At 20.1% G+C, this 17,597-nt stretch overlaps 1 protein-coding gene across 1 annotated transcript in view; it reads left to right on the plus strand.

Moving 5' to 3' along the window:
* The first annotated feature begins 1,877 nt into the window (after positions 1 to 1,877).
* Positions 1,878 to 17,597, plus strand: part of LOC113373319 (torso-like protein) — a 49,373-nt gene continuing 33,653 nt past the window's right edge. The window contains exons 1-2 of the mRNA XM_026613627.1: positions 1,878 to 1,988; positions 2,054 to 2,156. Of these exons, the coding sequence (XP_026469412.1) occupies positions 1,878 to 1,988; positions 2,054 to 2,156 (214 nt within the window). The remainder of the gene's footprint in view (positions 1,989 to 2,053; positions 2,157 to 17,597) is intronic.

The raw sequence follows: 17,597 nt of genomic DNA on the forward strand, positions 1-17,597 counted from the left end.
GACATTGACCAAATAACAAAAAAAAAACGCTTATATGTTGTAAATTTTGCACTATTTACACAATCTATTATTTATATTTACAAATTACATTAGCGTCATTTTTGTTAAATGTACAAATTTTATACAAACCTTATATTTGCATGTGATATTATATAACATTAAAATATTCAGAAAAGTTAAAAAATAAATAATTAAATACATTTAAAATCAAATAAAATTTTTAAAAGTTATAAAAATAAAATATGTGTAATAGTTATAAAAAATCTGATTAAATATAAAACACAATAAATAATAAAAAAATAATTAAATTAATAAATAAAAAATACCAAAAAATAGTGGATTTTGAAACGAATTTTATTACAAACATGATTATAAAATTGCAAGAGTTGTTAAGTACATTTTTGCAAAGTGAAGTAGTTTTATTAAAAAATATACGTACTTATATTTAACTTTAGTATTAAACTAAAGATTTCATCATCCAAGACACACTGAATTGTAAATAATAAAAAATCATAATATAATTATTATTATAGAACTTTACATTCTTCATATCACTCTCACACACAACTTAATTTTAATAAGATTTTTGTGAAATATATTATCACAATTTTAATAATATTTCATCATAAGAAATATTTTATATCAAAATATGTCACTTGATTTGTCTTGAAAAATTGTGATTATATAATATTTAGACAGACAGCTGGTAAGGCATTTTTCCAACATATAAAATTTGAATATGCAAAATAATTTTAGATTAAATATAAATACTATTTATAATTTGTAGCAAAAATTCAGAATAATTTTAGATTTTTTTTTTAAAAATAATTACAGTTTTTGATAAAACTTAGAAAATTTCAATTATAAATATAATAAAAAAACTAATAATTTTTGTTGCTTTATATCAAAAAAATTTTTTTCATACAAATGCCTCACCAGCTGCGTGTCTAATAATATTATATAAACTCACATTTTTGGGACTATTCGATTGGCATATTTAGTTCAATTTTTACTCAGTCTGCAAGCAGTACATTTAATTATTTAATTTTAAATATATTTCTCACAAAATGTCTAAAAGTAAAGAAGAAATAAACAAAAAACTAAACAAAATTGAAAAGTGTCTTGAACAGAATATCCAGAGTCTCCAGTACATTTTTAAAGAATTGCAAGAAATAAAAGAACTTTTAAAAAATTCAGAGGTATAATTGTGATAAAAAATTTAAGTTTAAATTAAATTTATGCTAATGTTTATTTTTTATTGCAGACACGTGAAAAGGAACAATTTTTAAAAGTTAATAATAATTCGTATGTTGATAGGCGAAGTCCCCAAAGATATCGGGATAATGTTAGAAAAACTATATATCCAGATAAAAAATGCCAAAGTGATGATGATTCAAATATTGATTAAAACTTGTAAATTTAATTAACACAAAAATTAGTAAGCATTATTTATAATAATATAAAATATCTTTCAGTTATATTTTATTTAAATTTTACTGCAAAACTTAAAATTTATTCATGATTTTGTCTAACGATTTTCAGGCACATGCGCGATAGTAAATAGAACATCAATTTGTATGAAGAAGTGTTTGTCATATTAAATAAAATAGTGAAAAAATACATTTATTTTGATGGGAAAATGTAGATAAAACAGGAACATTTGTATTAAAATATTTAAATTAATTGTCTGAATAAAATTGGATTTTTTGGAGCCTAAATCAGTACAGTGATATAAATTTATTCGTGAATGTGATATCAAAGTTTTTGTTAATTTAATAAATAGTAAAAAGTGTTTAATAAAAACTGTAGTATTTTTGTATCAAATAAATAACTAAAAATGCGTATTTAATTTTATTTCTAATATTTCTTTTATTAAAATGTCTCAAATAAAAGAAGAAATTCAAAACAAACTCCAAACAGTTGAAAGAAATCTCAAAAACATTGTTTTAGAAATCCAAGAAATTCGAGCACTTTTAAACAATTTGGAGGTATAATTGTGTTAAATATTGTTTAAACAAATTTTTGCTATTATTATTATTAATTTTTATTTCAGGTAGATGAACAACAATTAAAAGTTAATAATAATATTTATGTTGATACAAGAAGTCCTCAAAGACATCTAGATCATGTTAGAACTATTATATATTCAGATAAATGTAAAAATGAAGATGATAATTAAAATTACTAAATATTCTTAAAAATAGTGCTACTTTTGTATATATTACTTTTGGAATTAAAATTGTGATATCTCACAAAAATCTTATTACAATATTAAGTTGTGTGTGAGAGTGATACGAAGAATGTAAAGTTTTATATTAATAATTATGCATGATTTTTTATTTTTATAATGCAGTATGTCTTGGATGATGAAATCTTTAGTTTAATACTAAAGTTAGATATAAGTACGTATATTTTTTAATAAAACTACTTCAATTTGCAAAAATGTACTTAACAACTCTTGCAATTTTATAATCATGTATATAATAAAATTCGTTACAAAATTCACTATTTTTTATTATTTATTAAATTATTAATTTAATTAATCAAATTATTTTTTTATTATTTATTTTGTTTTATGTTTAATCAGATTTTTTTATAATTATTACATGAATATTTTTCTTATAATTTCAATAATTTTGTATTTGATTTTGAATGTATTTAATTATTTATTTCTTAATTTTTCTGAATATTTTAATGTTATATAATATCACATGTAAATATAAGGTTTGTATAAAATTTGTACTTTTAACAAAAATGATGCTAATGTAATTTGTAAATATAAATAATAAATTGTGTAAATAGCGCAAAAGTAAGCGTTTTTTCGGTTTTTGCAAGTTCAATGTCAATGTCTTAATTTGTATAAAAAATTTATGTATAAAAAAGTGATGTATTTTTTTAGGTTTGTTATTTGAAATTTTTGAAAGTTAAAGAAGTTTTGAATAATTTCTTGAAAATTAAAAGAATCTGAGTGTAAATAGTTTAATTTGGATTAAAACTTAGAATATATTAGAATATAGAAATATAATTAGAATATACTTCTTAATAAAATGAATAAAATGTACTCATATTTAATTATTTTTGCAATATACACTATTATTTAATATTAAGGAAATTATTCTATGACTAATATGAGTCAATAATTTATTTAAAATTTAATTTACCTATTAATTTATTAATTTAGTTTATTCACCCTTTTTTACGGTTTATTATTAATTTTTTACTTTTCGATTTCATTAAGAAATTTTAAAAAATAGCAGTTTTTATACTAAAGCATTTTTTATATTTTTATAAAATTAAATATAAAAATAAAAAAAATTTGTAATTAAATAAAATACTTATTTACTATCTTATAATTCAAGTACTTCTTAAATAATTACTAAATACCTTTTAATAAATTACTAAATATCTTTAATTTACTTAGTCTTGAAATAATTAGATTAAATTTAATATCTTTTTCAATTTAACTACTTCTAATAATTTAAAAAAATACATTTTCAGTATATAATTTTAAAGACTATTATTAGTATTCTTCACGATTTAATAATTTCTACTTCTCTGTTTATATTTATATAAAAAAAAAATGGGATCGATATAAAAAATTATATAAGTATAAAATAAAAATATCAAATAAGACATTGAATATAGTATACTACAAAGAGTTTTTATTTAAAAAATAAAGTAAATTATTATATAAATAATTATAAAGAAATAATTAGAAGCATTATTAGCAGTTTGTTCTAACAATTTTGCTACACAAATTTCAAATATTTAATTTCCAAAGGACAAGTTTATTTTTTTGCTAAAAAATCCGATTTGCTAATTTTGTTTTCTTGACGATTTAGGTCATTCTGAATTGAATGAGACTGAATTTCGAATCGAGCCATTTCTTAGTAATTAATTATTAGAAAAAAATTCGATGAAAACGAAAGATTCGATTTTTTGACGAAAGATATCATGGTTTTATAGAACATACTGAAATATTACGGTCTTACGACAAGTAGTTTAATTTTAAAAATTCATCAAATTTTGAAAAAATCTTATAGTCAAAATTTGTTTTAAAGGTCGCTTTTGTGATGTCAATAAGGTCAATAAAGTCAATTACAAATGGCTTTGAAATTAGCAAAAAAGTAAATGAACAGTTTACAAAAGTTCTCTAATTGTGTAAAACATATTACTATTTAAATGAATAAACATATCAATAACTATGTACACGATATCATTATTATTACTATTATTATTAAAAAATATCAATAACTATGTACACGATATTTAAGTATTTTCTTAAGGGGTTATATACACTTAATCGTCCGAAAAATAGCCAATTTCTATAATTTTTTCTGTGAAAACTATTAAATCTATCGACACAAAAATTTCTACACATATAAAGTCATCTTTTACCTATTTTTTTAAAAATAATTACGCGTAAAAATATTCATTAAAAAAAAGTTACAGCTGTTCTTCGGGAGCACCTCTCGAAAAACACTTTTTCGAAAAAGATTTCATTAAAGAAATGATAAATTTAGTAATTAATCGAAAATAATAATTTTTGATAAAATGGTGGTTTCTTAAAAAATTGGATTTTCGTCAAAGTTTTGACCTTAAATTGTTCATAAAAAACAAAACACTTAATGCCTAATATTTCACAAAATAAGTTATTAAGTTTCTTGAGTTTATTATTATTATTATTATTATTATTATTATTATTATCTTACTATTTCTATTATTGTTATTTTGTTATATTTTATTATTTTTCTAGTATTATTTTATTATTCAGAAATTTTATTTATATTATTTATTAATTTTATTTTTATTATTATTTGCTTTTATTTTATATTAAATCATCATATTACGGATATTATTTTCATGTATCCTTCGCACTCTTATTTATTTAAATTTATATTATTATTCATCAATATTACTAGATGTTAATTATTTAACAGTTGTAATAATTATTGAAATTAAAAAAAAAAAAAAAGTTTCTTGAGAAGAATATTTCGACGTTTTTCATGAAATTTAACATGGTGATAAAGTTTATGCACAAAACAGTCTTAGGAAAATTAGTTGAATTATATAAATTAATTAAAATTTGAAATAATAGACCACAATTTTAGGACATACAGGCAAGCACGTGTGTCTATCTAATTTTTGAAACGAGTCAGAAATATATCAGTAAAAAAAATTAATCTAAATATCGAAATCTCAATTTCATCTTATGAAGTCCATTATTAAGAAATTCATGCAACTTGTCTCAAGGCAAAGCGCCACTTGGGAAAATTTTTGCCAAGTACGAGGTAGTTTTAGTAGACGTCCCAAACCCTCAGTGTACAATTAATTCTATTCTTTAAAATATCTCTTATTATTTCGTTCGAAGAAGTTCGATTTTCAAAGTGGGGATACCTTGATGACTCCAAAACCACAAATGGTGGGATTTCACACAATCAAGTCAACAGCATTCGCCTCAGTAGATTACTGGCAGTCTTACAGAGAGCCAGTAGAATTAATAATAATAATAAAATAATATAATATTTAATTTAATAAAAAAACTAATTTTTATTAGTATTTTTTACTAGTTAGTTTGATAAAATATGTACGCCAAAGATATTATTAGAGATTTTTCGACGCGGTTTTTCGAACAAACTTTCTGTGGAAATCGAGTGATGAATAAAATAGAGTGATTTTAATTTTGTTGTGTTGAAAGTGATAAAGTTTTTTAAATTATTTTTGTGGTAAATTCTAAGCTGTTTTTATAATTAAACATATATTGTTTTTTTGGTTGCACATTGTTTGGAACTATAGGGTATGCCATCTAACATTTTTCATTTTCATTTTTTTTCAACGGTCTGCCGAGGCTTTTTTTTTCATTTTTGAATGAAATTATTATAATCATTATAAACTGAATTAATTTCATTATTAACTGAAAGGATTGTACTTTCAAATAAAAAAAGAAATTTGAGAAAATATACATTAGTTTTCCAAAAAAATAATTATTTGGCGGACCCTATATAAGAAATAATTTCTGAATAATTAAAATAAATAACTAATTAATTAGGATTTTAAAAAATACTTAAATATCTCAAAAAGTGGTGAATTAAAAATTGTTATTAAAATATAATATATTCCATCAGTTTTCTACGCGTTAAGAATATATGAAATAATTAAAATGACAATCTAAAAAATTTTACTATATATCGTGATTGCAGCTAGTCTAATTTTTAATAAAAAATTTGGTTTCAAATTATTATGATTAATTTGGATTTAAAATATTTTTTTCCAAAACATGGTATTTTTTTGATCTCTACATTTTATTATGAATTACTTAAATGTAAATGAACAAATAAATAATGAAAACAAATAACTAAATTTGAAGAAAAATAGAAAATTTGGTCTCAATTAATTTTTTGTTTAATTTAACAATTACCTGAGGTGTTACTGCTATTATTTTTAATTATAAATATTCATAATAAACGAATAAATTTACCTATATTTTTTATACCACAATATTCCAGTGTATAAGTTTTAAATATATTTATTATAACAAATCGTAGGAATTTTTTAATATAACAAAATAAATATTTAATTAAAAATATTTACTAGGTTTTTCAAAAATAGCAGTAACTTTGGTATTTAATATTTTTGGTATATTCAAATAATCTTTTTAATTTAACTGTTAATTTTGATTAAATTTATTTACAAAATAATTATTTGTAAAATAAATTTAATATAACAATATAAAAAATGTTATCATTTAATAAATTTTATATACTTTTAATTTTGAATTATTTTGGTTAATTCAAAAATAAACTGAAGAGTCTTAATTATTATTTTTGATTATAAATGTTTATACTAAATTGAAATAATAAATTTAAAAAAAATATAAAAAGTAAAATAAATAAATTAAAAAAAAGTTCGGTAATATATGATGAAAACGATCGTTTTGTATTATTTTTTAATTTTAATAACTATTAGAATATTTTAATTTTTTGTTTAATAATTTTAGAAAATATATTAATATTATTTTTATGATTGCTTCCCAAATTACAAAATATATTTAACATGTCATTACAGTTTTTATTAAATTATATTAAAATATTAATAATTTTAAAATTTTTGATTTCCTATAATAAATAAAACTTTAATTAAATTCGGAAAAAAATCTCTGAGCCCTAATAAATTATTTGGTAAAATGAAACTAATAAAAATGTTTATTTGCAGTTAAAATTTGCCAAGAAAATAAAATGTTGAAATTTATAAATTAGTTAAATAAATTAATGCAAAAATATTAGAATAATGTCCATGATTCACGAATTTGAAGATTTTTTGCAAATTTTAAGCATTTTCTTCACAAAACTATATTTTTATAAATAGAGAAAAAATTACTAAGAGTAAAAACGTTGAAGTTGAAAAAAGTAGACTACAATTTTTTTTAATATAAAAAATAAATCTATCGTGAATAATTATATACATGATATAGATGTATATTAAATTTTAATTCACAAAATAATTGAAGTAATTTTTATTATAAATGAAGATGTGTTTTTTTAAGATCAATATAAGAAAAATCAATAAAAAACAAATTTAGCATTGACAAAATTTGCATAAATAAATACAGAAAAAATAGAGTTATGCAATCTTTCTATTTTAGTTTAAAAATGGTTTACATGAATTATTTAATTGATATACATTTTTTTGAAAAAAAAATGAGTGGAACTAAACATCATGCAGGATTAAAAATATTTTTTATATTAAAAAAATAATTAAATAGTTGTTATATATTAAATTCAATAATTTAAATTAATTAAAATATAGATAAAATAATTAAAAAATTAAGTTTTCTATATTTTCTGAATGCCAAATTAATAATAATTCAAAAGAACAAAAATTTATTAAATCATTGTTATATGATGAAATTATTTGTAAATAATGTAATTACTTATGTCTTTGGATACGATTTAAAAATTAACCAAAAAAATTAAAATTTCAATAACAATCTTACACAAGACTGTTGTCAAATAATTATTAACAATTTATTAATAGATTCAAAATAAATAAACAAAATATTTTAAATAAGATTAATTCAAGTCTCTTATAAACACACAACTTAAGACTAAAAAATCAATAAAAAATTAATTACAAATAATTTTGTACAAAAGGCTGTTATCAAAATTAATAAAAACAAATTCTTTGAAAATTTTAGCTCTTGAATATTAACTTTAAGATAATCCAAAATCCAACCAAATTTTCTTATAAAAAAAAAACAAGAGTAACATTTCATTTGTTTTATAACTCAGCGACAAGTGAATCAAAATTTTGAGAATAACATTGTATTTGCTTATTTTGATCATAAATAAAAAATTAGGATAAAAATTTTATATATTTTATAAATTAAGTATTTACTTAGGAAGAAGAACAAAGAAACTTTGGTTAGAGTGCGGACTATGTTAGAGTTAATATTAAAGGCTAAAATTTTCAGAGATTTTGTTTTTATCAATTTGGAAGCATTTGAGCCCCTGGGAGCAAGAAAATTTGAAAACATCCATATTAAGGACCACCCTAATATATATATATATATATACATATGGCTCGTGTCGCCACAATTGAAGACAAACGAGTCCTCATGTCGGGGTCACCAATTTTGTAAATTTTTCGTCAAAAATAAATAATTATATATGAATGAACAATTGGATTGAATTGTATTTTTTTATCTAGGCTATATGTATATTAACAATAATGTATTATCGCAATCGTCTTTAATTCCTCAGATATCGTTTCATTCGTGTCGTTTCTGATCTGACTCTAACAAATGCAGAAGTTTTGAAAGTGGAACAATGGGGATTCTGCAATAATAATAATGTTAATAATAAAATTGGCAAATGCATAATTAGCCGAAGCCAGAAGCCAAACAACAAACGAACAAGGCAATCGTCATATTAATAGTAGTTGTAGTAGTCGTCGTGTGTGATAATTTCTAAATAGAATTTCTATATGTGAATTATAATAATAAAATAAAATAAAATAAAAGATTCGACTAAGAGACTAAATAAGAATTGTGCTGAGGATTCTTTAGTGGTTTCTGAGTTTGAGATAAGTGAAATTATAATATTTAAAGATTCTGCTAAGATTCAACTAAGAGATTGAAAATTATGATGAGGATTCTCTAGTGGTTTTTTGAGTTTGAGTTTGAGTTTAAGTTTAAGATAAGTGAGTGCTGAAGGAAATTTTTTTGGAGGAACGAGATGGATTTTAATAAAATATTAGGTGAGTGGACTAAAGAAACTTGAATAAACTGATGTACTGATGTACTGAAAAATCTATTCCTTATTGATTTAATTATACAAATGCCAATTTTATTCTTCATGAAGTTTCATATAGAATAAAATTGATCATATGTAATGGTAAAATAGTAGTCTGTACAAATATTGACTTGTATATATTATAAGATTTTCTATACTGTTAATTCATCATAAAAAATTAAGAAAAAAAATCTCTATAAGTCGAAAACTTTTTACACCACCCTTGTATATACATACATTATTTATTACACTTTGTAAGATCAAATAAAATTAGATTTTTTTGTTGATAATAGAAATCATATAAAGATAATTTTTATTACTCTGTTTAAAAACGTGTTTTTTCAATATCGATCTATAAAAAATATGAAATCAATATTTCACAACAAATTTTGCATAAATATATACAGAAAAAACGAACAATTGTGCAATTTTTCTATTATAGTTATGATACTATTAAAAATTTCTATTTAAATTTCAATTTATTAAAATAAAATTAAAATTAACTTATAACTATAATTAGCTATTAATTATAATACTAGCTGATATATTAGTTAATAATTATATTAACTATAATTTGGCTAAGTTTATTTATGCAACTAGTAGGGATTTTTTATTCACAAAATAAAATTAACAAACATCTAGAAGGGACATTCATTAATTAATTCTATTGTAAATTAAAAAATTCTATAAAAATTACTCTATTATGAGAAAATTTCCTGACAAAACGATTTGGATTTTAATATTTTCTAGATTAAAAAATTATTTTAAGGTATTTAATTTGGTAAGAAGACTAAATTACACTCATATTACACCAAAAAATTTTTTTTTCAAAATTTAATTTACAAAAACCAGAACTTCTATTTGATTTGAGATTTTTTTAAAAATTATAAACTTAAAAAAAGTAGAATAAAGATATGTTAAATTAAAAATACGTTTGGACAAAAATATATTTTTAAGTATCATTTCTAATAATTAATATATTATATATAAAATTTTATTAAAACTTTATATTTTCAAATCAATTATTTTGTAAATGAGAATTTTTGATAAAATTTAGTAATCTACACCTTTTTAAAAAAATAAATTAAGAAAATTGTCTATTTGTTATTCAGAACCTAAAATATAATTGGTTATTTAAAAATTCAATAATGAAAAACTAATAAATACATAAAAAAACTATAAATTAGAATGATATCTAACTTAATCTAAACAAATATTTGTTTTCAAAAATAATTTATTTTCAACTACTGGAATGAAAATGTGATTTATTTTTCAATGAGTTACGTTAATAATTATTAAATATATAAGAAATAGTAAATGACTGAAAATGATTGAAATAAATAACGAAAAAATCACCTTTTTTAAATTATAAACAAAAAAACTTTGAAAATTGTATAAATTCGAATTTTGAATTCGAAATTAACTTAAATATATTATTTTTTTTTAAAGAAATAATCAATTTTCGATTACTATATAATAACTTTCAATAGAATTCATTTAATAATTAGTATTTTTAATATTATTTTTTGAAGATATGATCAATTTTCTGTTGCCTAATGATTTTTATTCAGAATTTGTTATTTTGGATATGTAAATAAATACAATTAAAATTTCAAAATATATTTAATAATTAGAACTTCTTGCTTAATTACTTTCTTAAGCATTTTTGATAATTCAATTCATTATAGCCCATATAATTTTTATTTTTAATATAATTTTATATTTTTAAAATATAACTAGAAGTCAAGAATTAGATTTATTGAATTAATTGGGAATATATATATACACATATATATATATATATATATATATATATATATATATTAGGTTGTCAAATATCTCCCTTCCGCTTTTTTGCTCTTGGTTTATAATACAAAAAGGCGGAAGTGAGATATTTGACAACCTAATATATATATATATATATATATATATATATATATATATATATATATATATATATACAAATGCATATATAATGCTCTTAATTTCATAGAAACAATTCGGATAAATAGATTTCGTACATAGAAATAGTTAAATAGTATTTATTTTTGATAAAAGCGATTCAAGATAAAACTATCAAAATTCAAACATTTTGTCAATATTATGTCCGCAACAAATACTCCAGATAAAATGAAAGTTTTAAGATAATATCTTAAATTCTAGACATAATTTTGGACAAAATTTTACATAAATTATAATAAACTTTAAAAACTTAATAATCATAAATATAAATATGTGTATACATATTTTTCTTGTTTTTTTTTTATAAAATCTTAGATCTTTTTATAATGGTTCAATGAAAAATGCATTAAGGTATACTACTGTAGGTCATAGAACTCAATTATAATTTTTTTCAGGTTTCGAAATATACCGTTTGTATAATTATAAACACGTTCGATAAGATTAATGTTATATTAATATAAATATTCAACGGTAAATATGTACATCAGAATAATCTTTATCATAAAAACTTAATTCAAAGTAATGCTCTATATTTAAGAAATTGTTACTTGTGGAGCAAGAATAAACATTATATTTAAAATTTATTAGGTTACACTAAAAATTATTCGTGTGTCGTAATAATTATTGTTAATCTGTAACATTCTCTAATTATTATTTACCAAATTGTTTATAATATTGCGTATTACTAACAATTTAATCATTCCGCTGGCATTTCCGACTCGACAAATTCTTACCATTGAGCATTTCCGAATAATAACATTAATTTTAAGCTAATGACCGGTTTTTATTTATTTTGGTTATTGAAACAGTCAATCATTGCCATATGGTAATTACTAGAATAAAAATAACCAGAAAAAAAATAGACAGCCTTGATCAAACGACGATTTTGTGTCTATTTTTATTATGTGGGACAACGTAATTAGTAAAGATGTAAATGGTGATTAGAATTTTTGGTAAATAAACATTAATTAAAATTATGTAATAGAGTGGTTAATTAGGAATTTAATTATTTTAGTCAAAAGCCATTAAATGATAATCTGGGTGTGTCGGTTTGTCTTGAAATAAAATTGTAATATATGGAATTGCATACAAAACTTTAACGAATTTCTATAATTCAACCAATTTTCGTATACATAATATTTTAGGATGATTGTTTAGTTAGATCGAGCTATTTAAGCTCCATAAAAACGCAAAAATTAATTTAATATTTAATTATTTAATTATTAGAAAACCAAAAGTTGGCCGACCCATCTTTGCCCAAATTTTATCAAATATATTTTTACCAAAATTAATGAAACTTTAGCATTTTCTAATTAATTTAGAAAATGGTTTCAATATATATATATTTTTCAAATATAGATAGATTTTGTTATAGTTAAATAAAGATTTCTTTAAATATAATTATACCAGAAAACCAAATTTTAATCATGTGCGTGCTTTTTTGCATAAATAATAAATTAAATAATTATAAACAAAAAAGAACAATGACTTTGTTGTACGCATAAATAAAAACAAACGCATTTATTTTGAATGGAAAATAAATAAACATTTTATATACTTTGACATAATTTATAGTTTTATCAATAAACTTTGGTAAAATGTTACTTTTTTCTTCACAACTTACAAAAATTATTAACAATTGAAAAATAAAATAATTGAAATAAAATATAAAATTAAAATAAAATAATTGAAATAAAATATAATATGAGATTTAAATTTAATAATGATAATAATTTGATAAATAATAATTGCGTAAATTGGAAATTAGTGTAAATGTAATTATTATATAAAATTCAGATAGTTTTGCTAATAATAAGTCAATTTTTTTCGGAGAATTTAATCCAATTTATAACTAATTATATATATATATATATATATATATCATTCAAATTTAAAATTTACTTCATCTTAAAGATTTTTTTTAATTATCGCTTATCAAATTTTTCGTTAAGAGTTTTTTTTGTTAATTTGAATTTCAAAATAAATGTTAAATATAACGTGATCCATACTTAAATATCTTAAATACGTTAAATTATTTTTAACATTTTTGAAAATTGTAAATGCAAATAGTTAACAATAAAAAAATGGTTTAAATATTATAATATATTTAGGAGATTTAAGTATGAAAAGAAACGAAATCACTATTTCATAACAAACTTTTCACAAAAAATACACAAAAAATCTAATTATGCAATTTTTTTTATATTTCTTTTATTGGCCTCTGAATGCAATTTGTCTATTTAATGTAGTTTTATTAATTATTTCATTTACACCGATAATAAATAATTTAATAAACAAACAAAACTCGATTAAAAATAGCTTTTTTCGGATATTAATCCAAAATAAATTAGAAAATTCAAAATTTCTATTAAGAACTACAAGAGATTTTTTTTATTTACAGAATAGAGTTTATTACTATCAAAAATGTTGATAGCTTATAATAAAAAAAATGTTTAAAATATTATAACGTATAAGAGATTTAAAATCTTTAAAAATTCAAATTTACATAAAAAATCTCATAGAATTTGGTATGCAATAATTTAAATAAATTCAATAAGATAAAGTAAATTTTAAATTTGAAATATATATATATATATATATATATATATATATATATACATATATATATACATTTATATATATATACATTTATATATATATATATATAAATATATATATATATATATATATATATATATTATATATATGACTAATTATATATATATAATTAGTTATAAATTTTAAAAGAAATATTTTTGTATAGATAATTTCGTCACTATAAATAAATAACTTTGAATTTTGAATATACTGAATGAACTATAAACATGGGTTTTTTAAAAATACTATTTAAATAATTTAAATAAAATAGATATAATATATATATATATATATATAGATAGATATAGAGATAGATATAATTTAAGATAAGAGATATAGAGAGATATATATAGAGAGATATAGATATTATATAGATATCTAGAAATAAATCTATATTTACTCTATATTATCTATATATATATATATATATGTATTATATATATGACTAATTATTATATAATTAGTTATAAATTTTAAAAGAAATTTTTTTGTATAGATAATTTCGTCACTATAAATAAATAACTTTGAATTTTGAATATACTGAATGAACTATAAACATGGGTTTTTAAAAATACTATTTTAAATAATTTAAAAAATATATATATATATATATATTATATATATCTATTTATAGATATATATATCTATATAGATAATATATAATATATATATTATATATATATATATATATATATATATATATGTATATATATATATGACTAATTATATATATATAATTAGTTATAAATTTTAAAAGAAATATTTTTGTATAGATAATTTCGTCACTATAAATAAATAACTTTGAATTTTGAATATACTGAATGAACTATAAACATGGGTTTTTTAAAAATACTATTTTAAATAATTTAAATAAAATAATACTTGTGATATTTATAATTAAAACTATATAACATGCTCTACAAGGGTACAATAAATTTTATTTATACATTTTGACAAATCTGTCCAATGTATGAAGAGTTACAGTACGAGCAATTGATTTTGCATACTATATAAAATATTATATTTACAATATATTTTTGTTTTAGATAATTTTAAGTTAATAATTTTGCATTATATATGTATGTTAGGTTATTTCCACAATTTAATATCTGTGTTAATTTCCTTTAACTGTACCAAGATGACTTGATAATTATTATTCAGTAATGTAAAATCGTAACTGTACGACTACTGACTTTAATGTAATGGTGATTATAATACAATGGACGTTGTAATAGTAACAATAAAATGCTTTTTATACTCTAATGTCAATATATATATACATATATATATATATATATATATATATATATATATAAATCATTCGAAATGTATTTGATTGACTGAATGAGTTCATTGTTTAATGACATTTTTAGGTATTTCAGAAAATGATCACAAACTTACTCAAAATTGAATAAAATCTTAAAAAAATATATAAATAAAATGTATATTAATCTTTTTTCTGAATCTTTGATATTAAATAGTTTGAAACTGATAAGATTTACTTGTTAATCCTGGTATTAACAAGGTACAATAAATTTACATCAAGCAGAAGTGGGATGACGGAATTGATTGTGACTATTACAAAAAATCGCAAAGTTTTTTTGACAATTACTTTTTTTATTACTCATAACCATCTCTATATCCATTAAGATAAGTTCCTTAAAATTTTATCAAAATTGGGGCAGGTCTTTGGTGTAAGTTCGATGACATACATACAAGTAAAGAGTACTTTTGTGTATAAGATTTTTATATTTCGATATCAATTTTGTCTTTGGCTCTCGGACTATTATGAATGCATGTTTTGAAACTGGATCATCGTTTGCTCAGGTCGTCGTGCAGTTGCAAAATAATGTTATATTCATGTTTCATATTTCATATTTTATATTTCATACGTACAGTTATTATTTTAACATCACACCAGAGATAATTATTCTAAGAGAAAAGGTGCCAATGCAATATTTGTAAAAACAAAATAAGGAAAATACTGTAAATTTTCTTTATGAAATGTACTAGTAAATTTGAGAGCAATATAAAAAATATTTGAAAAATTGATGTCAAAACTATTCTTAATTTCATGTAGAGTGAAGTAAGGCAATAGCAAAAAATCGAAAATGAAAATTTTTATATATCTTTGCGTTTCAGCAGTTTCTGAACATTTTGGTATACCTTAGAAAAAGTGGATGTATGTGTGTGTGTGTCAAATTTAAACAAAAAATCAAAATTCTCAAAAATCTCATTTTTTGCAAGGTTTTCATAAAATTTAAAGAAGGGAGGTACCAGCAATTTTAAAGGTTTTTAAACAAGAGAGGTACACGATGCCATACACCACTAGGTATATTTTAAAATGTTTTTTTAATACATTAAGGCTAATGAATCTTTTAATGTGTATGTGTAAAATGTAGTGAAAAAAATACATTTTTCAATGGCAAAACAAATCAATCTTGTAAACCTGATTTTTATGGTATCTTGTAATACCGGTTGCATTATTCAGTGCATTTTGCATTTGGATGTGTATAAGGTTGTTAGCCTGCTAATATACTCTATATTCATTATATATATATATATATATATATGTATATATACTAGCTGACCCGACAACTGTTGTCCTGTACCCACGTCGACTATTCAAACGCTCAATTCGTACAAATATTTACCGTTTAGTTAAGAATAATATTTTTTTGTCTATGCCAAAATATATGTACATCTATATATTCAATGAAATGAGTCTCAAATCTCATAATTAACCTTTTAATTATATAAAATTGTGAAAACCAAATCAGCCCCATAAAAATATATAACATATCAAACAAATACCAGATATGTTCACTAAAATTGTTTATTAAAATTTATACATTAAAAAGGGTTAGAAAACCAAAAAATTAAATATTTTTTTGGTTTTCTAACCCTCGAGCGAGCAACAACAATTGTTCATGACTAAAACATAAATTTTCGAAACTTATCCTGATTTTATATAGATTATTTATTCCACCTAGTTATATATACAAGTATTTTCTTTTTACTTTACCCTTAATTTTCCATTGTATACCTTAAAAATTATTTATATATTTTATACTGTTTAAATCGTTTTGAAACATTCGTTATTCATTGTTAAAATTTAAGAGATCGAAGCTTGAACTTTATTGTGTGTTTTAATATTTTGTAATATCTAGAAATTTAGATATATATATATATATATATATATATATATATCTAAATTTCTAGATATTACAAAATATTATATATTATATATATATATATATATATATATATATATAAATATATACCTATTCAAACTTTGCTTTAAATTAATGTTAACAAATAATCTAGTCATATTTTTTGTCATTATTAAAAACATAATTAGTAAAAATTATATTGCAAAAGTAAATACTACTAGCTTTTCATATAAAAATTTAACTAGTTGGTTTGGTATTTAGCCTTGAGGCAAGTTACATGAACTTCCCGAAATGTGTAAATAATCGACTTAATGAATAAAAAATAAATTAATTTATGAGTGATTATAAGTATTCCGAGTGGATTTATTACACATCATTGAAAACGAACGAACGAACACGTTAACTCGGAGTATTTTCTAAAAGCAAATTTTCAAAAATCAATAATTTTTATAATTGAACCAGTTTTCAGGACTTTAATGATTTATTATGTTCAAGACCAAGTACTCTATCATTATACCAAGTAAATAGTCTAATTTTAATTTTAACAAGTAACAAGCTACTCATTTTCTCAAAC

This window comes from Ctenocephalides felis, unplaced genomic scaffold (assembly GCF_003426905.1).
Source record: "Ctenocephalides felis isolate EL2017-DRISC unplaced genomic scaffold, ASM342690v1 CF-g0.4_SCAFFOLD_01604, whole genome shotgun sequence".
NCBI lineage: Eukaryota > Metazoa > Arthropoda > Insecta > Siphonaptera > Pulicidae > Ctenocephalides > Ctenocephalides felis.